We start from the raw sequence: 27,612 nt of genomic DNA, 5'->3' as shown, positions 1-27,612 counted from the left end.
TGCTTTTATTACAACTATTAAGTTGTTCTTTTTCCAGAAACAAATTACACAGCTATTAATTTCTCAGCCATCCCCCACTGGACTCGTCACTAAATATATCTCAAAGAACTGGATTCCTTTTAGATGAAAGATCTCGATTGCTGGCACCGGCCCACACTGTTTAAAGTGGGTACAGGCTGAATGAGTCTCAGGCTTATCCTGAGTCTGACATCATTCCAAGTCCCCCCCACCCCCCAGATCCACACCCAATCCACTTCACTCCAAGGCGTCACAGAGCCTCTTCCTGCAATTTCCATCTGAGCTCAAAATTTCCAACCCAAATATATAGGAGTCTGGAAGCTGGTGCTGTTCCTTGTTCCCCCCCCCCCACAGACTGTTAGCAAAGTTTATCAAAGTCTGGTTTGAAAAGCTGCTCGGCAAATTAGCCTTTCAAATACCACTGGACCTTGCTGGGTTTTTTTTAAAGCTGAGAAGCAGATCTATCTTTACTTAATAAAAGAAAAAAAGTATGTACAAGATGGGATTCAGACACCTGGTTCTCCTGACGCTGGCTATGTTCCTCTGTATTTCAGCCCAGAGAGGTAAGAAAATCTCTTTTTTTGAATGGGAGGGGAGGAATTAATAATTACCAGTTTTGTGGTAGATCTCCGATGCAGTTAGCACAGAAAATACAGTAATATTAAATACTGAAATAATTAGAAAATACATTATACTTTCTGTAAGAAAAAGGGTTTCTTTGAAAATGTTCAGGTTTTTACGAAAGACACTTTTTTTTGAAAATTATGAATAGTCCTTAGCAAAAAAGAAATTCCAATTTTGTTTGAAATATTCTGTCTGTGCGTTTTGGAGTCTTGACTCAGAGCTGTCTTTTTCGTGATTCATTTACAGCCAAATAGAGTGCAGGATTGAACAAATATTGGGCTAGCGCAGACTGAGAGGCTTTGTTGAATAAAGCTTACAGTGAGTGGGAGATCCCGCTCTGAGCAGTCTCTTAGGATTTCTGAAGTCATTATATTAAGATAGTGAATTTTGCAGAGAATAACAGACAGACGGTAAGGGATAGAAGGCAGTATTCTCAGCAAAGGCTCACCAAAGTTAAAAACTGAGAGTTATCTGAATTCCAAGATGAGATTACAACTTTGAAATCATTCCAGGATTTCTAGATTTTATGCATATATACTCTGTGGCCATTTACTTCAGGTCTGTGTCCAGTTTGTGATGAGCCCAATGTCAAGGCAGACACATGCTCTGTCATTAATACATGACAATGTTTTCACTGAGTGATTAATGATTCTAATATCAAATGCATATCCTGATGACTGAGTGGGTAAATGTAAATGCACTCCAGGTTGTGGGTCTGAGCCATACAGATCAGGACGGCCTTAGGTTTAATTGCGTGTCTGTGCTACATTTGTTGACCTCAGATGGGTGTCGGTATAGGCACTATAGTTGGTCTCAGTGACCCTGCCCAGTGTTAAACCAGCGTCCCCACCCTCTGATCACTATCCAGTGACCCTGTCCAGTGTTAAACCAGGGTCTCCGCCCGCTGATCACTATCCAGTGACCCTGTCCAGTGTTAAACCAGCGTCCCCACCCTCTGATCACTATCCAGTGACCCTGTCCAGTGTTAAACCAGGGTCCCCGCCCGCTGATCACTATCCAGTGACACTGCCCAGTGTTAAACCAGGGATCCCGCCCCTTGATCACTATCCAGTGACACTGCCCAGTGTTAAACCAGGGATCCCGCCCCTTGATCACTATCCAGTGACCCTATCCAGTGTTAAACCAGGGACCCCGCCCCCTGATCACTATCCAGTGACCCTGTCCAGTGTTAAACCAGGGACCCCGCCCCCTGATCACTATCCAGTGACCCTATCCAGTGTTAAACCAGGGATCCCGCCCCTTGATCACTATCCAGTGACACTGCCCAGTGTTAAACCAGGGACCCCGCCCCTTGATTACTATCCAGTGACCCTGTCCAGTGTTAAAGCAGAGACCCTGCCCCCTGATCACTATCCAGTGACCATGCTCTGTGTTAAATCAGGGATCCCACCCCCTGATCACTATCCAGTGACCCTGCTGGAAAGTTCACGTGAGTGGATGTTGAGTCAGGATAGGATCAGACTTGGCTGTGGCATCACCCAGGGTTGATTATCCTTCCAACAATATGAAGAAATAGTAACACGTGAATGACCACCTAGAAGGGTGGCACCTGCCTGTGGAACTGTATTCCATCATGTGTCAGCACCTTCAGGAGAGGAGGAGAGGAAAATGGATGAAAACTGGGAAAAAGATCAAATACTCAATGGGACATAGAGATTTTTATTCTAGTGGGCTGCAGAGGTGATGGGAGTGTTGCCTGATGAGGGCAGCAGGCCAGGGCTGAATAGCGGAGACATGAGGATGGATGACCATTCTGGAGTTTTGCTTTATTTCCTTTGGGAATCAGGGATTATTTATACAGAAGATTAAATGGATGGAATAGAGTCCATGATAGGGTAGACTATATGGACTAGGAATTGGGGCATGACCATTTTAGGTTTGCGGGGAGATGGGGGGGCGTAGTTTGTGCCCCCCTTGCCTAAATAGTGAGGCGTGAGGCTCTCCAGATATTGGACCTTGGGCTTCATTTCAATGTTCCTGGCGAAGCATGAAGAGCCCAGCAGTGAAGAGGAGTCTAACTTTGAGCTGCTGCTAGGGTCGCCGCGGCCCTTAGGTAAGTAATGTCTGGGATCAGGGCCTCGGTCAGCGATCCAGATGGGGGCATGGGTCAGGGGTCGGAATGGGGGCATGGGTCGGGGGCCAAGATAGGGGATCACAGAGGTGAGTGTTGGGGATCGCGGGGGTTAGAGTCAGTGATTACCTGGGTTGAGGCCGGGGATCGTGGGGGTCAGATGGAAGCAGAGGAGAGGTCGGGGATCGGGCTGGGAGCAGTGGGGAGATTGGAGATCGGGCTGGGAGCAGAGGGGAGATCGGGGTTTGGGCTGGGAGCAAAGGAGAGATCAGGGATTGAACTATGAGCAGAGGGGAGATCGGGGCTGTGGGTTGGGCTGGGAGTGGCAGCCATGGGGTGAGGAGGGAGCAAAGGCTATGGGCCCCGACAACATCCCGGCTGTAGTGCTGAAGACTTGTGCTCCAGAACTAGCCGCGCCTCAAGCCAAATTGTTCCAGTACAGCTACAACACTGGCATCTACACGACAATGTGGAAAATTGCCCAGATATGTCCTGTCCACAAAAACAGGACAAATCCAATCCAGCCAATTACCGCCCCATCAGTCTACTCTCAATCATCAGCAAAGTGATGGAAGATGTTGTCAACAGTGCTATCTAGCGGCACTTACTCACCAATAACCTGCTCACCGATGCTCAGTTTGGGTTCCGCCAGGACCACTCGGCTCCAGACCTCATTACAGCCTTGGTCCAAACATGGACAAAAGAGCTGAATTCCAGAAGTGAGGTAAGAGTGACTGCCCTTGACATCAAGGCAGCATTTGACCAAGTGTGGCACCAAGGAGCCCTAGTAAAATTGAAGTCAATGGGAATCAGGGGGAAAACTCTCCAGTGGCTGGAGCCATACCTAGCACAAAGGAAGATGGTAGTGGTTGTTGGAGGCCAATCATCTCAGCCCCAGGACATTGCTGCAGGAGTTCCTCAGGGCAGTGTCCTAGGCCCAACCATCTTCAGCTGCTTCATCAATGACCTTCCCTCCATCATAAGGTCAGCAATGGGGATGTTCGCTGATGATTGCACAGTGTTCAGTTCCATTCACAACCGCTCAGATAATGAAGCAGTCCCTGCCCGCATGCAGCAAGACCTGGACAACATACAAGCTTGGGCTCATAAGTGGCAAGTAACATTCGCACCAGACAAGTGCCAGGCAATGACCATCTCCAACAAGAGAGAGTCTAACCACCTCCCCTTGACATTCAACAGCATTACCATCGCTGAATGCCCCACCATCAACATCCTGGGGGTCACCATTGACCAAAAAGTTAACTGGACCAGCCATATAAATACTGTGGCTACAAGAGCAGGTCAGAGGCTGGGTATTCTGTGGCGAGTGACTCACCTCCTGACTCCCCAAAGCCTTTCCACCATCTACAAGGCACAAGTCACGAGTGTGATGGAATACTCTCCACTTGCCTGGATGAGTGCAGCTCCATCCAGGACAGAGCATCCCGCTTGATTGGCACCCCATCCACCACCCTAAACATTCACTCCCTTCACCATTGGTGCACAGTGGCTGCAGTGTGTACCATCCACAGGATGCACTGCAACAACTCGCCAAGGCTTCTTCGATAGCACCTCCCAAACCCACGACCTCTACCACCTAGAAGGACAAGGGCAACAGGTCCATGGGAACAACACCGCCTGTACGTTCCCCTCCAAGTCACACACCATCCCGACTTGGAAATATATCGCCGTTCCTTCATCGTCGCTGGGTCAAAATCCTGGAACTCCCTTCCTAACAGCACTGTGGGAGAACCTTCACCACACGGACTGCAGCGGTTCAAGAAGGCGGCTCACCACCACCTTCTCGAGGGCAATTAGGGATGGGCAATAAATGCCGGCCTCGCCAGCGACGCCCACATCCCATGAACGAATAAAAAAAACAGTGATGGTGGGGGTGGGCGGAGTGGCGATCGGGTCCTTTGATGTGGAGTCGGGAGGAGAACTCCTGCTCCTCCCAGCTCCACATTCAGCGAAGTTACTTAACTTTTTTGAACTTGTTTCCTTGAGTACAGCTGGCACCAGCTGCCTCAGAGCAAACCAATCTTATAGAAGGGGACCTCAAACTGGCGTTAGAGCCTTTGTTTGCATATGCAAAGAGCATATTTCAGTTGTGGATAAAGGATGTTTCTTGTTTGTCCTTATCTAATATGGCGGGTGACCATTTCTGACCAGAAATGTGCACACACTTCCTGCCCACCATATTGGGGCCTTAGTAGTCCGAGCAGTGCCCGAAAAATGGGCGCTACGCTGACCAATTTCTAGGCCTACGTGTGTCAGCCTGGCTCAGTTGGTAGCGCTCTCATCTCTGCACCAGAGGGTTGCGAGTTCAAGCCCCACTCCGGTGCAGTATTGAAGGAGTGCTGCATTGTTGGAGACACTGAATTAAGGCCCTATCTGCCTGGTCTGGTGGATGTAAAAGTTCCCATAACACTATTTAAAGAGAAGAGAATTGTCCTAGCCTCAACTAAAACCATCACACATGGAGTAAGTGATCATTCATCTCATTTACTGCTTGTAGGATTGGCTACTGCCTATATAACACTAGTGTTTGCAGTCTGAAAGTATTTAATTGTACATGAAAGGATATCCTGTAATGGCACTACATTTGTCCAGTGAGGACAGGATCCAGCGCACCTGAGATGTCCACCACAGCTGAATACCCTCCCAACATTCCCTATCTAGGCTTGTATCTGAAGGATAGTCATATGGGTGAGATAATGGAGGATGACTGGCACCCATGGAAAAGCACCCCACCAAAGAGTTAGCACCTTCACCTTCCAACGGAGGGCACTGGACAGTGGTCAGGAATGGGAACATTTCCTGAACTTTCCTCTCTTCTAGTCAGAGGCACCTTCTTAAGGTTCTGTCTAACTTGTTTACTTTTTCCCCATGTGTTCGGTTTTTACATTTGTGATTTACACATTGATGTGAAACATAAAGAGTACAACAGAACTGTACAAGATTAACACCTAATTCATACAAAACCGTTCCAGAAACTGATTGGTGAAGGTTCAGGTTTTGTGCACCATTTCCTAGTTTTTGTGTTTCTACAACTCACGTTACTTTTGTCTGAAAGTTGCACCAAAGGGGACAGTGTGGGATTGTGTCATTCATGTAACATGGTGAATCTGGGAGCTACGTGTAAATCCTCTCAATTTGGCCTTTTACCCCATACTGTGGATGAAAATTCTCTTTTGTAAACAGAAACCTGGGTATCAAACTGAGGACCAGCCTGGTGTAAGTGAGAACCTGGGTATTAAAATGGGGACCAGTCTGGGTGTCAAATTGGGTATAATGTAAACATCATCCTGTTTTTACATCTTTAGTCTCACTGGCATCTTTTCCCCTGCTGTTTAGTGTGATCCTCTATATCCTGGGCCTATTGCTTCTGTGGACAGTTGACAAACCAGCAGATTAAATAAAACAAAAACCATTAACCCAGCAGCTCAGATCTCCCCTTGGCTGGCTCTCCACCCCTTCTCCAGCAGCTCTACTCTGTACCCGAAACAAAATTTGTAGTAAAAAATATATAAATGGAAGAACAAAACAAAACCGATCTGAGAGGGCCTGGATGGTGCCATGTGTCAGACGCTTTGGGCATGGATCTGAATCCAGTCCAAACTGATGGGATGAAAGTATCCTTTGTCTGCTCACAGTGAAATGAGTGGGCAGTCTCAATCCTAGTGAACACAGTATATAAAGATGCCCATAATTCAATACAATTGGCACTAATTTGTCACACTCAGAGTCTACTGCCCTTGTAATCCAGCTGGTCCCACCTCTCTTCTGACCAGCTGAAGTGATAGACAGGGCCCATCACCTCTCTCACTGTGCCATGTGTTGCTTGACAGCTGCATTCGGACATCAGATGCGTGGTGAATTTTATAAAGAATAAGGATGTACTCCCCCCCCCCCATCACCCCATAACACAGTGAGTAGCTGAGCATTACAGGAAGGACCCTGTGCTAAATTAGATAAACAGCCAGGGTGATAATAGAGGCTAAAACTGTCCTCGGCACCCCGGGTTAAAAATTTGCCAAGCTTCTGACTCCCAATCACTGTCCAGTGTCACGTACTGGAACGAGTATTTGTGTGACCATTGGGAGAGGACAGGATCAGGCTCAGCTGTCATGCCCCCAGTATCAAATAGCCTGCCAAAAACTGACTGTCTGGGCTCACACCTCAATAATGGCCATTTGGGTGAAGTGCCTGTAAGTTCGATTCCAACAAGGTGACAATTCCTTCAGGAGAGCGGAAAATAGGAGCGAGTGGAATTCTTTTTTAAAAGTCTGTTTTTTGCTGCCAGCCTCAGGTGCTGACCCTTTGTGACCTCACCACTATAAGATCAATACTGGACAAATAGCCATTTGCCACAAGTTTACAAAAGACATTGAACTCCTTTTAAAAGGTGCTGAACAAGTACGCGGTTGGGAACATGATTGAAAGTTGTTGGTACACGTACAGACTGAGATGCTCAAATTCCATATGGAATCCAGTGGTTCTTGAGCTGATGGGATGGGGGAGGAGAGGAGGATGGAGAGAATGCTGGGGAGGACAGCAGGACAGATTTGAATAGTGGAGATGGACGGATGGAGTAGAGATCAAGATAGGGACGATTTTGCAAAGTGTGGAAGGATTGGGCATGATTGGCTGAATGTCCTTTCCCTGTTTGCTGACTTTTATGACTTTATGTGGTAACAGTTTACTACCGGGAAGTAGTACAGTCAGCGTTATACACTTCTAATTGTAAATATAATCCCAATATTAACCATTGTATGACCAACACTAGCAATTAAGATGTACTTCCCCTTTAAAGGAGATCTCTGAAGGGTAAACCTATCTGGTGAGATCACATTTATGGGACACAGAGGGAAAATGGGGGCAAAAAGCACCAATCTCAGGACGTAACATCCCACGCCCGATCTGCCCCTGCATTACGTGCGCCGCCATATTTGCAAAGTTGGCTTTCCAGGCATCCCTGGCGGCCACTTAAAACAGGCGTTAGGCCATATGACAGTGAGGGGCCTAACCTGTTTAGGGACCCCTTCCATAAATTGGGCAGTGCCAGGCCCGCTCAGAATTAGTTGGTCTACATGAGGCCTTACCAGCCATCCTTAAAGGGACCACTGGAGGCTGCCACCAAAATGTAAGTTCTTTTTTACTCACCTTCGTGTGGAGCCAGGAGTGCTTCTCCTGACTCTACAGCACTACTGCAGGCTGCCACCAGGTCCGCACTAGCGCCCCTCCCCACCTTCTCCCCCACCCCTTCCCAGGACTGACCCGAGGGCTGCTGCCGGTGCGGCAGCTGACCCAGGCTGGAGCGGAGCAAAGTGGCGAGCTGCATCTGGAGGCGCGGCAGGCGATGGCAGCCCACCGCAATGATTAAAATGAGACCCAAGGCCCAATTTCAGTCCGCCTCAGGCCTCCAGCTTGTAGTGTGCACCGACCGTTCTTTGGCTCTAGTTACTAAAGCCTTCAGGAGCAGCACAGATCTGTGTACAGAGGTGCTTAGAGCAGAGCTCATTTACTATATATATAAATGCTAACACGGCCAGTGTATTCAGAGAGCACATGTAGTTCTGCCCACAAGGATACATGCCTCTGTGTGAAGACACCAACGTCAAATATAATTTCTAAACCATAAACAAACAGGCCCCTGAAATACTTCCTGATACTATTTCTAATGCACATATAAAAATATATTCTTGACATATTTATATAAATAACTGCAGCATGCGGATCACAAGGCCACAGATGTGATCCTCAGTTTGTAGTGCTAGCAGATACCACACAGATGAGCAGTAAGGGGCACTGTTATTCACTGTAGCGTGTCTCTACTCCACCCCCCCCTCGCCCCCACCAGCTCACTCCCCTGGTTTCCTGAGGGCATCAGGGAGCTGCCTCATGGTGCAGTATCATTCCGTGGGCCCCAGAAGCCACCCCTCCCCCGTTGCTTCGCCCCAGCGGCCATTCCTCACGCGTGAGGCGAGACAGTGAGCGTTGTCAGGTGATTTGTGAGAGGGTTCAGAGCCGAGCCCTGAACCTGCCCTCAACTGACATCTACACCCACACGTTTGCAGCAGGGGCCACATGATAGCAAATAGGAGCTTTTTTTAAAATTTCAAAATATACTTTATTTCATAAAATTTAATGATACACACAGTTCAATGTAAAAGGACACAATTTCAAGCAACATAGTTCAAACCAATACTGAACAGATCGAACACACTATAATCTCATTATTACAATTCAAAGTACAGTACATATCTTCTAATATTTTCTGTACAATACAAAGTGGGGTAGACTTACACGGTGGCCTTTCCCCATAGAGCCTTTGTGTAGATCGTACCTCGCCTCAGTGCGTCCCGCAGCACGTACTCCTGGACCTTGGATTGTGCCAGTCGGCAACACTCGGTCGTGGTCAGCTCCTTCAGCTGGAAGACCAGCATGTTTCGGGCGGACCAAAGGGCCTCCTTCACCGAGTTGATGGGCTTCCAGCCGCAGTTGATATCTGTCTCGGTGTGCGTCCCGGGGGACAGCCCGTAGAGCACAGCGTCCTGTGTTACCAAACTGTTGGGGATGAACCGGAACAGATACCAACGCATCTCTCTCCACACCCTCTGTGCGAAGGGGCAGTCCATCAGGAGGTGGACGACGGTCTCGCCCCTGCCGCAGCCTCAAGGGCAGCTCGTGTTGGGGCTGAGGTTCCGTGTGTGTTGGAAGGACCGCACTGGGAAGGCCTTTCTCACCACCATCCAGGCTACATCCTGGTGCCTGTTGGTCAGCTCTGGCAACGAGATGTTCTGCCAAATGGCATCGACCACCTGGTCGGGGAACTGCCCAATTGGATCCACCTTCTCCTTTCCCTGCAGGACCCCCAGAACATTCCGTGCCGACCACTGTTTGATGGTAGAAAACAGGAGCTTTTGGTTTTATTTCAAAATATACTTTATTTCATAAAATTTAAAGATACCACAATTCCAAGATGATACAATTCAAAACAATACAACACGGATCATACACAATATGATTCCAATATTTTAAAACACAGTACATATTTTATACTACATTCTGTACAATACAAGGTGGGATGGTCTTACACGGTGGTCTTTCCCCATACAGCCTTTGCGTTGGTCGCACCTCCCTTCAGTGCGTCCCACAGCACGTACTCCTAGCAACAGGAGCACTGAAGCCAATTGTGCCACTACTACTATTTGCCTTGACTAAGATCAGCTAATTCATCACAGATCAAGGATGCAGCCTGGCACCTTGTGGTTAGGATTGCCAACTCTGGTTGGACGTATTCCTGGAAGTTTCACCACATGACCTCAGGCCTCCAATTGCCCCGTCCGGTCAAACAGCCTTTCCTCCCCAATCTCCAACATTTTTATAACTAATAAACAAAAGTGTACAAAGAAAACGAAAAAAAACACTCCATTTTTTTTTACCGCCGCTGTGATTTCTCTCCCACAGCTGTGTCCTGGAGATTAATCTTTCATTGCTGGAGACTCCAGGACAATCCTGGAGAGTTGGCAACCCTACTTCCAGTCTGTGTGGCTCAGTGCTGCAGCAGGCAATGCATTTGCTCACTCAGCTTTCAGGGGAGCTCCAATTTCCAGTACTTTCTTATTTGTTTTTTGTAAGGAGACACTGGGTTGTCCCAGTGTCATCAACCCAAATTAAAGAAAACTAGCACAAGTGCCCCCATTTTTTGAGGTGGCACAAACCCTACAAAAGAGAAAGGAAACGTATCAAACTAAACAACAGTGTTTTCAGTGTTTTTAATCTATTTTAGTGATGTGGCATTTAATATTCTCTAATTTTAGATTAATGGAACACACCTGAAATTGATCAGGCGCAGTTGAATATAAAGACATTGCAGGTTTAAGAGTTCAGTTTGGCTGAGCAGAGGGGATGTGATCGGATACAGGATGTGCTGCGAGCCCCAGGGCAAAGTAAACAGTGCCTGCAGGCAGCGGTTAAACTGCCATTCAGTGCTTATATAAAGCAGATTTGTTTTACACAGGATCTGAGTCCTAGCATCTGGCATTCAATATCTACATCCTTGGCATCTTGCCAGCGTGCTCAGCTTATCTCGCCTGTACTCCCTGTGCTATTCCTTGCATAGATTAACAATCCTTTGGAACTATATTATTTTCTCTGAGAAAATTCCTGTTTTCCCCCCGCTCTCCCTCCCCCCCCCCCCCACCCCTCTCCCTTCCCTCCGGACAATGAGTGTGTGACACCAAATGTGCTAAATTACAGGAGTAATTTGCACATAGTGATGTAAACACATAAAGGTTCTAAATTTAGGAAACTGCACAAAATTCCATGTGTACAAATATGTGTACAATTATATATATATACATCATGTACATTTATACCACTTTTTGACCAACTCCTAGGTTTAAAACACAAACCTTGTTATTTATGTAATTTGATGTTTGAAAATTTGCAATTTTCACTCCCAGATGTTGCAGCACTTGGTTTTAATTACAGCGACATTGCAGGGAGGGGAGAACACGATAATGTTTTTGTAATGGTTAATCAACGTCGAGCTCGGACTTTAAAAGCCTGTAGATTGTAAGAGGAAGGGAGTACTGAGGGAGATGAGGAATTCCACAGTTTTGAGGTGCTGGGGAAGAATGAGTTAGAGCAGGAAATGGTACGATGAGACTTGATTTGAACACAGTGAGGGATGCAAGGAGGTGTATTTATTCACAGGTGTCAGCAGTGGCTCAGTTGGTAGCACTCCCACATCTGAGTTAGAAGGTTGTGGGTTTAAGTCCCACTCCAGAGACTTGAGCACGTAATCCAGACTGACTCTCCAGTGCTGCACTGTCGGAGGTGCCGTCTCTCGAATGAGATGTTAAACCGAGGCTCCATCTGCCCTCTCAGGTGGATGTAAAAGATCCCACGGAACAATTTCAAAGAAGAGCAGGGGAATTCCTCCTGTGTCCTGGCCAATGTTTATTTCTCAACCAACACCACTAAAAACAGATTATCTGGCCATTATCACATTGCTGTTTGTGGGACCTTGCTGTGCGTAAATTGACTGCTCATTTCCTAGATTACGATGTGGAGATGCCGGTGATGGACTGGGGTTGACAATTGTAAACAATTTTACAACACCAAGTTATAGTCCAGCAATTTTATTTTAAATTCACAAGCTTTCGGAGGCTACCTCCTTCGTCAGGTGAACGATGTGAAAATGAAATCCTCGAGGATTTCATTTTCACATCGTTCACCTGACGAAGGAGGTAGCCTCCGAAAGCTTGTGAATTTAAAATAAAATTGCTGGACTATAACTTGGTGTTGTAAAATTGTTTACAATTCCTAGATTACAACAGTAATTACACTTCAAAAGTACTTCATTGGCTATAAGGCATTTTGAGACGTCCTAAGGTCGTGAAGGCGCTATCTAAATGCAAATCTTTCTTTCCTTTATATCATCTCAATAAGATGGATGGTCACTGGTGGGTTAGTGGGAGTATTCGCCTCTCCTTGTCCATTCAAGCCCCCTGTACATGTGTGGCAGAGGAACTCATTGTAAGATGACAGCACAATGCTGCTGAAATGCACAGTAGTTGTGGCTTTCAAAAGACCCACTTGAGGTTAGGCTGGTTCAGTGGGACGTGCACCGTCTAATGTGGAACTGAGTCTTAGAGACCAGAGAGGTCCCTGGGATTGATAATCCGTATGGCCCAGTACTACAAAAGGTGACTCATTCCCCCACTGAACCACGGGGATTCCTAAACAGCAACATTTACTTTATAGACGCACGTACAGTTCAGATCGCATGTAAGAAAAATTTGAACTTGTTTTTTTTTCCTCAAATCCCCTCAGGGCACTTTTTAAACATTCCATTCCCTTTTTTGTCTTCTCCCCCCCCCACCCCAGCCGGGATCTTTGGCACATTTCCTCCTTTCTCTCCAAACTTTCTCCTGATTTGGTTACGTTTTCTCCGATAGGCCGCTGAGTGTTGCTCTCCGTGCTCACTGTGTCTGTGGAAATGGGTCTCATGTGTTGGATATTTGCCAAATTACCTCAGTCCTAAATACAGCTCCTTTTTATCAGATAATGGGACAGAATTTTGCTGCTCAGTTAGCTCTCCCAGTATGACACACAAGTGTAGAAAAATCAAAGAGACATTTCTCCCAGCGACAGTCAATAAGTCAGAGAGCACAGCGGGCTGACAGGGCTGGAATGACACAAAGCTTAAAAGGAGAAAATCCGGGGAGGGTGGGGAGTCTTCCGAGGTCGCACTGGCAACAGGGAACCTGGCCCGCAACAACGCAATTTGGAAGATCTGGGCCGGGAGCTCCTGTCCACAGATTGTGGGAGAATTGTAGGTAGTGCACCCACATTATGTGCCGTCATGGGTGAGGGTCCCTGCCATCAGCTGGTACTGGTAAAAAAAATACCCCCAAAATGTAAAACTGCAAATACTGGAAATCTGAATTAAAAACAGTAGGTCAACCAGATAATAAAATCCAACATCTTGGCTGAGGACTCTTCTTCAGAATTGTTCTGATGTAAGGCCCCATCTCTACTGTTAACCCGTTTTTCTCTATCAGATGCTGACTGACCTGCTCTGTATTTTCAGCTTTTATTTAAGAAAAGGGAGAAAGATCAAAATAGGAAATTTAACGGTAGACATGGAAAAATTAATTGTGCCCAGAATGTGAGTGGCTGCCTGGCTATTTGACCTTGGAGGGTATCACAGCCGTGCCTGATCCTGTGTACCTGTGTCCACGCACTGTCCAGCAGGCATCACTGGGGGAAGGGTAACCAGCACCTATATATGATAAAGGTGTTTAAAATTATGGAACGGAACAGTGATTGATGGGACTAGAACAAGGGGGACATAAATGTAAAATTAAATGTGAGAAATTTAGGGCAGAGAGCGGGAGAACCTTTTTGCAGAGGGTTGTGAGGCTGTGAAATGAATTAATGATTGAAGCAGAGAACATTTAACATTTAAGAATACGTTAGATAGATGGTTGAAGGGAAAAGGAATAAAGGGCTATGGGAACAAGGAGGGCACACAGGGTTAGGACTACTGCTTGTGTGGAGGATTAACACCAACACGGACTGGTTGGATGAAACAACCTGTTTCCATGTTGCAATTTCTATGTAATTCTGTGTAACAGCTTTCAAGATTCTAAAGGAAATTAGCAATGATGATACAAATACATTGTTCCCTGTTTGAGAGGTTCATATTCCAGCGACACAAGTTAAAATTGGGAAGTTAGGAGTTAGAAGAAAGGTCAGGCAAAATTTTTTTTAATCCAAATCATACTGGAACGTGGAATAATTTACCTGGAAAAGTCACTGAAAGAGACAGAATAAATGGGTTCAAGAAGACAATTGACAGTGTTTCTGAAGAGAGAAGGGACTGAGAGATATGGTAAGAGCACTAAACTAGGCTGACACTCCAGTACAGTACTGAGGGAGTGCCCCACTGTCAGAGGCGCCGTCTTTCCAATGAGACGTTAAACCGAGGCCCCGTCTGCCCACTCAGATGAATGTAAAAGATCCCATGTCACTTTTTTGAAGAAGAACAGGGAAGTTCTCCCTGTTGTCCTGGCCAATATTTATCCCTTAGCCAACACCACTAAAACAGATTATCTGATCATTGTCTCATTGCTGTTTGTGGGACCTTGCTGTGCGCAAATTGGCTGCAGCGTTTCCTACATTACAACAGTGATTACACTTCAAAAAGTACTTCATTGGCTGTAAAGTGCTTTGGGATATCCTGAGGTCATGAAAGGCACTATATAAATGCAAGTCTTTCTTTTTTTCTTTTTTTTAAGGAAGTGTGTAAGCGGGGCCAAGAACAGGCTTGCTTTACCTATTTAGACTTTTCCTGTTCCAAAAGGAGTTTAGAAACTCGGGGAGACCCACCCTGCTCTTTGAGCTGGTTGTAACAAAACTCGTTTCAACAAAGACATCCACTGACAGTCCTAACAATGGTGGCAACAGACTCATCTCCTAGGCTGACCTTATTTGGTTAAAGCTCACCAACGTGACAGCACACTTTGTGTAACATTTACTTGACCCGGCATCAGCATAATGTTGGTTACTCAATACATTTCTGAAGCCTGACCGTGAACCTGAGCAGCTGGTAATATGTCTTCATGTCTTTATGCACAAGCTATCATCAGCTTCTAAAATGACTAGTGTCCCTGAGAAAGAATGCAGCACACCAATAAAAATATTGGCTGGTACAAAAGCTGGCACATCTGCTGTATTTGTGTGTCATTTCCCTACATCTACGCACAAACTTGCCCCAGCAACTGGAATAAATAAAAGCTCCCTGACATCCTGTGTACCTCTTCATCATCCCACTGCCCTCATGTACTAAAAACATGTGTGGAGGTGGGTTTAGGAACAGTCGGTTCGAGATTATTGCTATAGTTAGTACAACATACAAAGTAATAGGGAGCAGGCAGTACTTTCAAGGCTGACACCTATCTTATAATTTAGATAACATCATGAACCATGAGAACAAGGCTGGAGCAGCCTACGGAGTTATTTTTCCCTTGGTGTCAGTTTACAGCCGGCAGCCCTCTCTGTTACTTTACTAGACAGTTTTTGGAATGTAAGTTTATGATTCCTACAACTTTTTGGTTGAGATGCCATAGACTGGCCATTTAGGAACACAGGAATTGCAAGATGAAAAAAGACTAAGGTCCATCTAGTTCGCCTTGTGCTATCCTGGTAGTTGCATAATACAACAATAGTGGAGTTGTTGACTAATCATCTAATTTGCATTTGCACTTTCTGCTTCCATCATCTCCCTATGGAGCCTGTTCCATAGATTTACCACTCATTCACTAAAATAATGTTTCCGCAGACTAGTTTTGAATTTACCCTCCTTCAAGTGTAGGCCGTGTCCTCTGGTTCCACTGTTCTGGACAAAATTAAATAGCTTGTTATGTCTACATGATCTAGTCTTTTTAGAATCCTAAAAACAGCAATCATATCACCTCTCAACCTTCTCCTTTCCAGTAAGAACATGTTCAATTTATGTAATCGCTCCTCATAATCCAATCTCTCCATCCCCTCGATCATTCTTCTGTACTGCGGTGCCCAGAACCAGAGGCAAGATAGCACCACAGCAAGAGTCAGCAGTTCAGGAGAGATGGGGAGAAAATTGGGAGAAAAAAAATCAATAACTAAAATAGCATAAACAACACTGTATGTTATGGTTTTGGAACAAACTTCCCGAAAATCCAATTGATAAGGAGTCGCTGCAGTCCATTAAAAGGGTATTTTGACAAGATCCTGAGAGAAGAGGACATTTAATTTACAGTTAGCAGTGACTACGAGGATTTAGGGCCTACTGTGGTCTCCTGAGGCTTTGCTTGGTTGCCTGAAACGCAGGTGTTTTTCAGCTTCTCCTGGAAGCTGGTGCGGTTAGAGGGTGGGATAATGGTGTACGAGGTTTCACTGATGCCTGGATGCAGCAGGTTTGGTGGGCTAACGGTTTTTTCTTACCTTTCTTTTGACGTTGATACAAGGAGGGTATGTTTTCCTCTCAGAAAAGCCAGTGTGACTATAAAGTCTGGTAATAAGGGGTAACTTTATTCCAGTTCTAGCACTGCTGGGAGCTTTCAGTGTTGGCTCGAGGATTGTGATGTTACCACTGAACTTTTATCAAGTTGCAGCTGATTTTGAGGAAAGTTTTTGTCGGTTTATGTGAGAAAAGGATAAACAACAACTTGAACATAGAAAAAACATTATAAGAAGCTTTACTGAGGTGTAAAGAAAAAAAAATGGATGCTGAGCCAAAGAAAGAGTTGAGGAGAAGCGACCAAAAGTCTGGTCAAAGAAGGAGAGGAAAGTAGGAAGTCAGAGGGTTTCAGGGAGGGAATTCCAGAGCATGGGGCCCAGGCCGCTGAAGACACGATCACCAATGGTGGGGCAAAGGGACATGTTGGAATTATCACTGAAAGGCTGGCAAGCCAATGGGTAAAAGAGAATTTATTTCAAAGCTGTGATTTCATTGCTTCCGCTTCTCTTTCGATCCACAAAAACCCAGAGCTCATTTTCTCAAGGCTTTACCCGTACTCAGATTCCCATCGTCCCAGCCAACACGAGTCGCATTGGGTTGCCAAAGGAGGATTAAGAGGCCACCTGTTTTCTGTCAAGCTCAGGAGTGATCACTTCACTATTTACAAATACAGCCTGGTGCAGCCGCCTGTACGTAAGTTAGCTGGGAATGTTGCCAGAGACCTAAAGAAAAAGTGGGATACAAATTTCATCTGTTGCATCTCACACTTATCATTGCAGTTGGTTGTACCAAGCAGTACTCTGATGTAGTTCCTGTCCCCTAGTTGTCTCCCATTCTCCCCTCCCCCCCCAATCCACACCTCTAACATAATGGGGGTGATTTTAACCCCAAGAACGGGTGGGTTGGGGTGGGTGGGAGTTGAAAATAGTTTTTTTTTGGGTTGCGACCACAAAGTTTTCGGACTTTGTATTCCCAGTGGGAAGCCTGTACTTTTATGCGCCGACATTAAACTCGGAAATAAAGCCGGGTTACGGTCTCGACCCAAAAAACAACTATTTTCAACTCCCACCTGCTCCCAACCCACCCGTCCTTAGGGTTTAAAATCACCCCCGAAAAGTTCCCTTATAGCCTATTGAGAGACCATTGGTGAGATTCATGCACACAGAGAGGTGGGAGGGGTGATCAGAGGGATAATCTAACTTTACTTTCGCACATCCCTGATGAGACTTCAGTAAAAAAAACATGAATGACTGGAACAGATCCCAAATTGGCTAATTATGATTTATTTCATTGCTGAGAACTGGGAGAATATTTTCCATATTTATACACTTATCACCTTTGACTTACTTTGGAACTGATCCCTACTTTCTGTCTTCTCCCTCCGTCTGGTCTCCCAGATACACACAGACGTGCAAGTACACAGAAATGCACTGGGCATATACAAACACACATGAAAAATGTGCAGATAAATATTCATAGATATTAAAATAAACATGCATAAAGAGACATCAAGTTCTCCATTAAAATGCATTGTCAGTTGAGTGCTTTGATGGCTCAGGAGATCATTGCATTGCCTTGTATGCACAGAGCCATACAGACCAAGAAAGCCCCAAGTTTGATCTTCAATCTGTGCTGAGTTAACTGATCTCAGCCAGGGTTGCAGGAGGGGTATTAAGTTTGGTCCTGAGTTAGGGAAAAAGGGCATTAACAGTACTCTTACTCCTGACTATTATCCAGTATGTGTGAGTTTCGATGTCAGGAAAGAACAGACTGGAGCTTGCATGTGATGCTTCCCGAGGCTGAATGCCCTGCCAACTCTGACTGTCATCAATTTTCCCTGCTAAATTCTCTCTCTCTCTCTCTCTCTCTCTCTCGATAGTGTTGGGTCCTTGTTGGGTTAGAGATCCATGGGTACCAGGTACTGGCTGGTAACTCACCCAAATGCCATTATTCATGTGTGAACCTTGATAGTCAACACTGGCTGGCTATTTAACTGCAGGAGATATCTCAGCCAAGCCAGGTCCTGTCCTCACCCAAAATTTCCAGACATGCACTTTCAGCAAGTGTCACTAGATAACAATCAAGAGAGGGCTGATTGTTGCTCTCCCCAACCCAGAAGTGGCAAGGTCAATTGCATCATCCTCTGTCACCCTGTCACCGATCAGCTAACAGACTAATGATCAAACCTGGGAGCCAGCAGTCTGCATAGTTGAGATATTGGATAAACCCACTGACAAAAGAAAATTCTATTTATGATAATTTTTTATACTCACAATGCGATGGCTGGCATTCCAAGAGGCAATACCATCTCCAGTGTTCAGTACTTTCACTGAGAGCTGCGGTAAGGGGTTGGGGTGGGGGAGGGCGGGGAGAGAGATAAGTTCTGTCAACTGAACCTCAGAGACAGAATGTTATGTTTTTGCACCTCATCGTCAGAAACACGGAGGAGCTGGCAGCCTCATTCAGGGGGTGCCAGCCACTTTGATGTAAGTCCTATGCGTTGGATGAAGTGGAACATTTCAAGATTGTCGATATTGGCAAAACGTGGTAACGGAGCCAAGTCGCGATGATTCAAAACTAGAATTGGCATTTGCTCTGTGACAGATGGAGTACGATTCTGGAGAATATAGAGAGCTTAAACACAGGATTCAACTAACTCTTGCTCCATCCATAGGCATAGGGGGAGATTAAGCAGGGCGTGCCCACCCCAATTCTTTTTGGCATAAATTATGCCCTCCTCTCCCTATGTCCCCCTCTCTCGATTCTGCTTCCAATCATGGAATTGCTCCTAATAACCTCCCCCAACTCTTTATATGTGGTTTTACCTTTGTCCAGAGAAACTGGAAACTTCTCAACTATCAAAAGAATGTTTTGTTACATTGCAGGCATCACTGAAACAAGATTCATTTTTAACTTATTCCCAAAGCAACTGCAGCCTGAGTGTGAATGAAGGAAGTACAGGGACTGAAATAAACACACCTCGAGCCCAGAACCAAGAACGAAGGAACAAACTGCTTTGAGCTGAATGATTCCAGTTGCAGAATTCAGGTCTCATTTCCCACTGCCCAAATTAAACTTCCGGTCTGTTGTTTTTCTCTTTCCTTTCAGTCCTGATTCTTCCTCACAGAAAAGTACTCTTTGTTCCTAGATTTGCACTCGGATTAGTAAAAGATTTACAGCTGGAAATCTGTGTCTGCGCCTCTGGTTTGTCTCTCCTTTATTCTCTGATCCAACTGTGGTCACCTCTGGCACTGGCCTGTTTGTGTTCTACTGATTTATGGCCTATTTATATTGAAAAACTGCTTAAAGAAGTGGTCCTGTAGTAGTTGCCTTGGGCTCCTGCAGTGGTGGAATTTGCCCTGTTTATATCACGGGCTGGATGCTGCAGTACCAGGACAACTGCGAATGCACAAGCTTGTGAATGCACTGCTTTTTATGTCACGATTCCCGACTTTGTTTTGGGACTTCGAGGTTTGTCCAGGCCAACGAGCAGAAAACTGATTTCTGGGGCTGCACGGGTGAGATCAGCCAGTAATAATGTATTTACTTGCCAGAGTGTAGCCTTCAGAGCCACTCGGAGAAAGTTACCTCAGTAGGGGTGGTGGGGGGGGGGGGGTCTTGCGACCTCTGGGGGCTACGGCAATCCCTCATTTACATTACAGCATTACTGCTGCAAAACAATAGAGTGTCTACTGACTCCACTGTGTCAGCCAATGAGTTGGAGGCAGGGTGGGACTTGGGGATGACACACAGCAAACAGTTTATTTTACAGCAAACAAAGTCTATTTACTCAGCAAAGAGAATCTATTTAAGCAGAGCATTACATCAAACAGTCTATACAGTCCATTTAAAAAGAGTCTCTACGAACTACAGCAAACAGAACTCAGGACCGAAACTACAGCAATGTCTCCCGATAAAAAGAGTGATTTCTCCAGCAATATGCAGTGAGTGGAGGATGGCTACATGCAAATTATGTGTGTAAAATCAATCCCAGTCACTTACAGAGGTGCAGTCTCCAGGTGTGATTGACAATCATCCCCATTCTGGCCCGGAATAGTTGTATGCAGCCGCAAAACAATTGGGAGTGAGTTGCAAATTGCAACTATCAGCTACCTTTTCCTGCCAATTTTCTTCCTTCTCTTGCTCCTTGCTGGAGTATGATTCCACCAGCGCCCTCCCAGGATTCCTTATTTCTGACAAACAGCACAGAATGGATTTTCTTATGAATAGATTATTGTATTTAGGGTTTTTATGCTAGATATTTCCTTGGGTTCAGGAGTGGCCATTCCTGTAGGTGGAACATGTATCTTCTACGAGCCAGAATGTGCCTACAACTGCTCAATTTCTGGGTTAATATAGCAAGACTCGGGGTTGAACAGAAAACCCTTGTCACTGCCCTTGGTTTACTGGAATATGTCACATGCCGCCCTGTGATCTTCTCATCTTCAGTAGGCCGGAACAATAACACTTTGTCAGATTTCAACTCAGGCTATAAAACGCTAGACAGATTTATTGAATGAACAGTACTGAACACAAGCGATGTATTACAGCAATTACAAACTTATACTAATCTCCTTGAAATATCAGAAACATAGGAACAGGAGTAGGCCATTCAGCCCCTCAAACCTGTTCTGCCATTCAATTAGATCATGACTGATCTGTACCTCAACTCTGTTTGCCCACCTTTGTTCCATATCCCTTGATACCCTTATCTAACAAAGACACATCTCCTGTGCTAACTCTCAATATTAAACTGGCCTTTAAAATATGATTCCTTTAAACTTTACATGACAATCCTTCACCACAGATTTCATTGACTAGCCCTGTGTCTCTGCTGGCTTCAGATTGACTGTCTCTGGCTATTATTCAGTCAAGTTATAGCCCCAAATTCCTTTAACGATATCCCAGAAGAAAAGGTAGCAAAAACTGAATCTCCCTTAACTATTTTAGATGCCCATACATTCACAGGTTTCCACACAAATGCAGCAGCCGCTTATGGAAGGGTTCAGACATCTTCTAGCCTGTCTGTCTGTATCTGACCAAGGTGGCAAGCTGACAATATTGAATAGAACACTTAAACAGAAAGGTGTCAAGATATGCTTCTTAAGAACAATGCATCTGTAGTGACCTTTCTGCATCCAAGACCATAATGTATATTCTTTGCAGCTTGCAGAAACAGCTAACAGTATCTGACTTTAACCTCTGTGTACTGTGACCAGCAAGAAAAAATGCAATAAATAATATGCCTTAGACAAAAATGGCTCATTTTTGTCCCAGTATATATAAGGGGGGGATGATGCATACTGGAGCAAGAAACAGCCAACATGTGGACACAATGAAAGGATAACTCAAAAGGAGGGAAGGAAAAGTACCTGGATATGATTTTTGATCATTCACTGAAAGTTTCAAGTGAAGCTGTCATCAACAAAGCTAATCAACTATCGGGTCACATCTCAAGGGCATTTGAATGTATGTGAAAATAAATTACACTGACATTTTACAGATTACTGAGGTGAGGCCACATATTGGAATACCCGCACTGCATGCAATTTTGGACATCCCACCTTCAAAAGGATGTTAACATGTTGGGAGAGTTCAGACAGCAGTAACAAGGATGATTCTGGATTTTAGGCCCTAACTAGCCATATTTCTTCCATTTGCTCCCACCTTTAAATGCATGTATTTTTTCACTAAAATCAGCAAACAAAAATACCCCTAAATTATGAGAAAAAAACTTGCAGAACTAAATTTGTCTTCATTGGAGAAAGGAAGATTAAGGGAAGGCATGACAGGTCTGTAAAAAGCTGAGAGGTACAGATGGTGTAAATGTATCAAGCTGCTTGACTTGGACCTTGAGCACAGGGCTCCTTCAGGAAATTAACTGGGCGAAGTAGAGTAGGTTGTGCATGATCTATCGAAGAACATTAAATGAGTAGGTAGGGTATTTGATAAGGTAGTTTGTACATGGTCTGTGGAAGGAGCAGGCTTATGACTAATTGACTCCTATACTTTATTTCCCGATACAGATGAAGTCGTTTCAGACGAAGGTGAACTGGTAACAGTTGGAGGGACTGAAGACAAAAATGATTCCACAATGTCGGGGATGCCCGTAACCACAGTACCAGGAAGTGAAAGGGTTGAGTCTGACGAAGACAGCAATGAATCGAGCACCACATCTTCAACAGAGTCAAACTCAACTGAAGATGGTATGCCTGACATTGATGACGCCGAAGGTACTTTTTAAAAATGAACTGCTTAATACAGTGTGACAGCTTAAAAAGGTTATTGCGCTGCTAGTCTTTGTCACAAGAGGTGCAGAATATAGCAGCAAAGAAGTTCTATGGCAGCACTGCAGTGTCGCTACAATGATACCATGAATGAAAGGTTAAAATTATGAAAAAAGGCTCAAAAATTGTTTTATTCATTGGAACAGGTTAAGGGAGAATTTAATGGAAGTTTAATTTTTTATAAATTTTGGGAAGACTGTTTCCACTGATTTGTGAATCGGTAACAAAGGGGCATAGACTGAGGATTATCACTAGAAGAACGAAAGGAAAGTTTGAAGAGATTTTTTTCACACACAAGGTTATTAAAACATGGAATGCTTTACCACATTCACTATTGAGGCAGAAATAACATAATTTAAAAGGGAATTGGTATATAACAGGATGCAGGGAAATGTAAGGAAAATGGGATTAGAGTAGAAAACTCCATTTGAAGAGCTAGGACTAGCATCTGTGTGATGGGCCAAATAGCCCCCTTCTGTACTGTAATTTCTAAGAATCTGTTACAGAGTGCTAACGATAAGTCATTTGGATTACGTAGGAACAGGTCTATTACATAGACCATTCAGCCCTTCGAGCCTGTTCTGCTATTCAATTAGATCATGGCTGATCTGTATCTTAACTCTATTTACCCGCCTTGGTTCCATATCCTTAAATGCCCTTGCCTAACAGAAATCTATCAATCTCAGTTTTGACTTTTTCAATTGATCCCCAGCCTCAACAGCCTTTTTGGGGAGAAAGTTCCAGATTTCCACTACCCTTTTACACTGTGTTAAATTTTGGGCACCCTCCATAGGAAGTGTGCACTGGTCTTGGATAAGAGACTGGTAAACTTGGGTAAACCTAGAGGTGAGGAAGTTAAGGGGTGATCTGATGGAGGTGCTTTAAAAAATGAAGGGAATGGACAGGTTAGATAGGGAACAACTCTTTCTTATAGTGAGGAATCCAGAACAAGAGGGCACCACCTTAGTATTGAGTCAGTTAAAAATGAATCCACAAAAAAATTCTTCACACAAATGGTTATGGGATGCAGAATCAAGTGAGGAGGTTAAAAGTGAGAGAAATACTTATTTGGGAAGAATGGTTGACTGCTATTCCGAAGCTCCCCTAATAACTCCGGACGTTTATCCAGCAGTACAGGCCAAGAAGATCCCAGCTTCAATTCCCAATTCTGTGCTGAGTTTGCTGATCTAGTTGGGCAGTAACTGGGGTGCTGCAATTGGTCTCGGTGGCTTTGGGTTAGGGAGGGAGACATCGGACAGGGTACCTGCTCCTGATCACCACGCATCAACCCCTTTTAGAAAGTAAGTGTATGGACACTGAGTGAGGGTGGGATCAGGCTCAGCTGTGATGCCGCCCAGGATGCAATTGCTTAACAACACTCTGCCTAAGCTCACACATGAAGAACGGCTACTTGAGTGAGGTACCAGAGGACGGTGTCACCCTATGGAACCATACTCTGGCAGCATTAGTCAGCACAAGAGTGGAAAGAAAACATTTGGTGGGATTGCAGGTCCCGTCTAATTTATTCACAATAGATAATGTGATGAGGGCAGGAGCCACAGCTCCATTCACCTAATAATATTTTTCCTGTGTCCTTTTTCCAGGGAAAGACTTCCTAGAAATGCTCACCCTGATTGGGATAATAGTTGGTGCCATTGTAGCTGTGATCATCGTCCTAACGATTATTGTTGTCATCATTAAGAAAATGTCTGGTGGATACTCGTAAGTAAACAACTGTTTAGTGAAGTGAAACAGTTTTTGTTTGATGCTAGCCTTTACGTATCTAGAGGGCCAATGGATGATATCGCCACAGTAGATGGGTTAAAACATTCAAACCTAACAGAACAAATACAAAGCATAAAAAAATCATTAATGGCTTCAGCAACCCTTTGTTTGTTTCTGTATTTCCATTGCTTATTAAATATACTTTTTCAGGGATACCTTTATGGCTAAGTTGGTTCCTGAGCCATAAAATTCCGGAAGGTCTGGTCTGTGCTGAGTTATCTGAGGCAGCAGTAGAGGAGTTGTACAATTGGCTTCAGCAGCCCTGGGCTAGGGATGAGAAAATTCACCCTGGTTCCCATTCCTGATCACGATCCAGTGACACTTTGCTCGAAAGTGCATGAGAGTGGACTTAGAATGAGGACAGGAATGGGCTTGTCTGTGATGACCCTAATAACCATACTGCCCACCTCTATGAGGTTTTTAGTCTCATACATGAAAAGTGACCACTTGGGTGAGGTACCAGAGGGCTACTTGTGAAACAGCACTCCAGCATGATCAGCATCAGGACAGGGTTAAAGAGAAGTAAATTAAAGAGAAAAGGTTTAGAAGTGGAAAATCTTAAAGAAAAATGTAGAACTAATCGAAGTTCATAGTTTGCCTTTAAGAGAATCCTCTAGCAATGTTGCAGGTGTATAATGAATGTTGTTTCTTTCTTTCAACTTTCCATGATTTTTCACGTGTGCTGTGTAACTTACAAATGCAACCAAACATTATGGGATCAATTGGCCTGTACATAGCGGGGGTCTAGCACAGGTTTGATAATGTACATCCTTACATTGCTCTGATGCAGTCCTTTCTAAATGTCCACAGGCCCTGACCTGCATAGATGAATGGAGATGACTAACTGGTGGTTCTGAAGTGAGAATGAAGTCATTTGTATCAGGACAACTGAAGTCACTCAAATACAACTCGAGTCACATTTTGCCAACTTTTCTTGGATCCAGCAGCTGTCTGACTCTCTCAGAGAGCTGGGTGAAATCTGCCCTCTGCTCTTTAGAAGGGCTGAAATAATTTACTTTGGGTTGGGGGTGGGGGAAGGAGGAGGGAGGAGGGAGGGGGGAGGGGAGTTGTCATTTATTGCAGTCCCAGCAGTACAAATTTTACATGGAATGACTGAGAGTGTTGCTCACCAAAATACTTAAAATTCTCCTCCAGATATTTTGCTTGTTCTCCATTATCTTTATTTTATCTACTCTAATGAAATTGGACATTTAAGAAGCAGCTCGATGCTGTGCTGGGGAAAGGGTAGGGTTTGTATTGTGGAAGGATGGGATCAAATGGATCAAAGAGCTTTCTTCGTTTGACCTTTGCTATGCTCTTCTGAGATTGGGTCATTGGGGTGAATTATTGGACGAGTATTAGGAGCTCTGAAAAGCATCTGGCCTATACTGTACCCCCGAGAGTGCTTGATGCTGTCACTGGGTGAGGAGTGAAGATAAGAATACTCCCCAGTGGCAAGTTGTCAAAATGACAGCAGACTTGCGATTCACAGAACTCATAGAACATTAATTCATTCCAATTTCATTAGTCAGTTGGCCAGAGATCCTTCGATGGCCCTGTTGATAATTGCTCTGCGGGGTGTAGAACATACAGAGCAGAGAATGAACTAAATAGGTAAGTCCTTACACATTTTGTCTGCCTTGGGTTAAAGCTCTTAGTGGCTGGAGACACTGGGGATCTTTCCAGGTTCTTTTTATGGGAAATGTCACGTGGAAAAAAAACTGTTTCCACATTCGTGTGTGGAATTTAGACCCTTCAGTTAACGAGCAGGGGGGCAGATTTTCACCAGTCTTCTCTGGCTGTATGAACGTTCACATCTGTAAATGACTGACTCTGTTGCAGGACTCCAGGATAAATCATAACCCTGCTCCAGAAAGTGTGAGGGACACTGACATTTACAAAGTATTTGAACAAAATAATTTTTCATTCTTCTGTAAACAATTGCCATAATATGAGTTACATTCAACAAAACAGTGCTTTTATATTGTGTTTTTTTGTTTTTAACTATTAAAGGTATTGTTACCAAAATGCACTTGGTTTTGTTGTCGTCCTTTACCTGTTCCCAGTAATTAGTTAAAAATAAAATTGATGGTTGCTCTGTGGTGAAGTCTGTCTCTGAGACATCCAGACCAGGATCAGTACTGTTAGCAGATCTCAGATAAGGCACTGGCAGGGATGCTACAACTGGCTTCAGAGTCTCTGGGTTAGAGCAGAGAAAAATCAGCCTGAGTTAGAAAGCGCGTCCTCATTGAAAGTGTTTTAACTGGAAATTCCTCGCCATAAGTGCTAACAGGGAGCTCCTCCCAAACAACTCCTGCTGGAAGCGTGTGTGTGTGTGTGGACACCAGGTGAGGACAGGATCCTTAGTAAGAGAGTCAATGCTATCAGATAAGGTAGGAGAAAAATGAAACTCTGGAATTTGGTTCTTTGATTGCTTTCTTTAAAATTTGTAAACTGTAAAGAACTTCCGTTTAATATTTCTAATGGGGAGGAACCTCCTGTTAATATTTCCAAAGGAAAGCAGCTTTCTGTTATTAGCACTTCCAATGGAGAAAAGTTTTTTGTTATTAGTGCTTACAACTGAGAGAAATTGTCAGAAATAAAAACTTTCTGTGACTAATACTTCCGGTGGGAAAGAGATTTGTGTTGTAAGTACTTCCATAGTGTTTTTGACAATCCAGAGTTTAGGAAAGTGTTATTGAAGGTGTATACTCATTTACAGGAATAGGAAGCACTTTTCAAGTTGATGAGTGGGCTGCCTGGTATGATACTGGGCCATACAGGCTGGAAATGTCTGGTCCCAAGGCAGGTCCCAAGTGCCCATGGAACCCTATCCCTGCAGGAGTAACTGCCGCCAGGAAAGGAGAGGAGAAATTTGGAGGAAATAAAGCATAGAAGTAAAATTGGAAACTTATCCAAAGAAGTCCATAAATATAAGATTAAAAGATAAGCATCTGAGTTAGAGATATTTACAGAATATCTTGGGATTCTAATTACAAATGGTATTATCTGAACCCCTCGACTGTTTATAGCCTTGTAAAAGCACTCTAAACCAGCTTTTATACTACATTAGTGCAGTGCTCACAGTGAGTGGGAGACACTGTGGGAGTTTGTGAGAGATGCTGAGCGACAGTGTTCTTAGACTGGTTCATGGGAAAATTCAGCCAATCCGGATAAGTAGTGAAGTGTGTTTTACGTAGTTTAAATTTTGAGCCAATCAGTATTAGGTAGATAATGGTCAATGTGTTTTTTGATTGCCTGATGAAAAAGTGGAACCAATCGGAATA

General features: G+C 44.4%; 1 protein-coding gene across 1 annotated transcript; it reads left to right on the top strand.

The window, feature by feature from the left end:
- The first annotated feature begins 225 nt into the window (after window positions 1-225).
- On the top strand, window positions 226-26,353 carry LOC137300854 (podoplanin-like). Its single transcript, XM_067970110.1, has 4 exons — window positions 226-581; window positions 22,280-22,486; window positions 24,145-24,262; window positions 25,136-26,353. Exons 1-4 carry the CDS (start codon window positions 509-511, stop codon window positions 25,140-25,142), a joined length of 405 nt encoding a protein of 134 aa, XP_067826211.1. The 5' UTR covers window positions 226-508; the 3' UTR covers window positions 25,143-26,353.
- The last annotated feature ends 1,259 nt before the right edge of the window (window positions 26,354-27,612 follow it).

Source organism: Heptranchias perlo, chromosome 32 (genome assembly GCF_035084215.1).
Source record: "Heptranchias perlo isolate sHepPer1 chromosome 32, sHepPer1.hap1, whole genome shotgun sequence".
In the NCBI taxonomy this organism is placed as follows: Eukaryota; Metazoa; Chordata; class Chondrichthyes; order Hexanchiformes; family Hexanchidae; genus Heptranchias; species Heptranchias perlo.
Note: the sequence above shows the minus strand (reverse complement) of the source record. Positions and strands in the feature narration are given on the sequence as shown.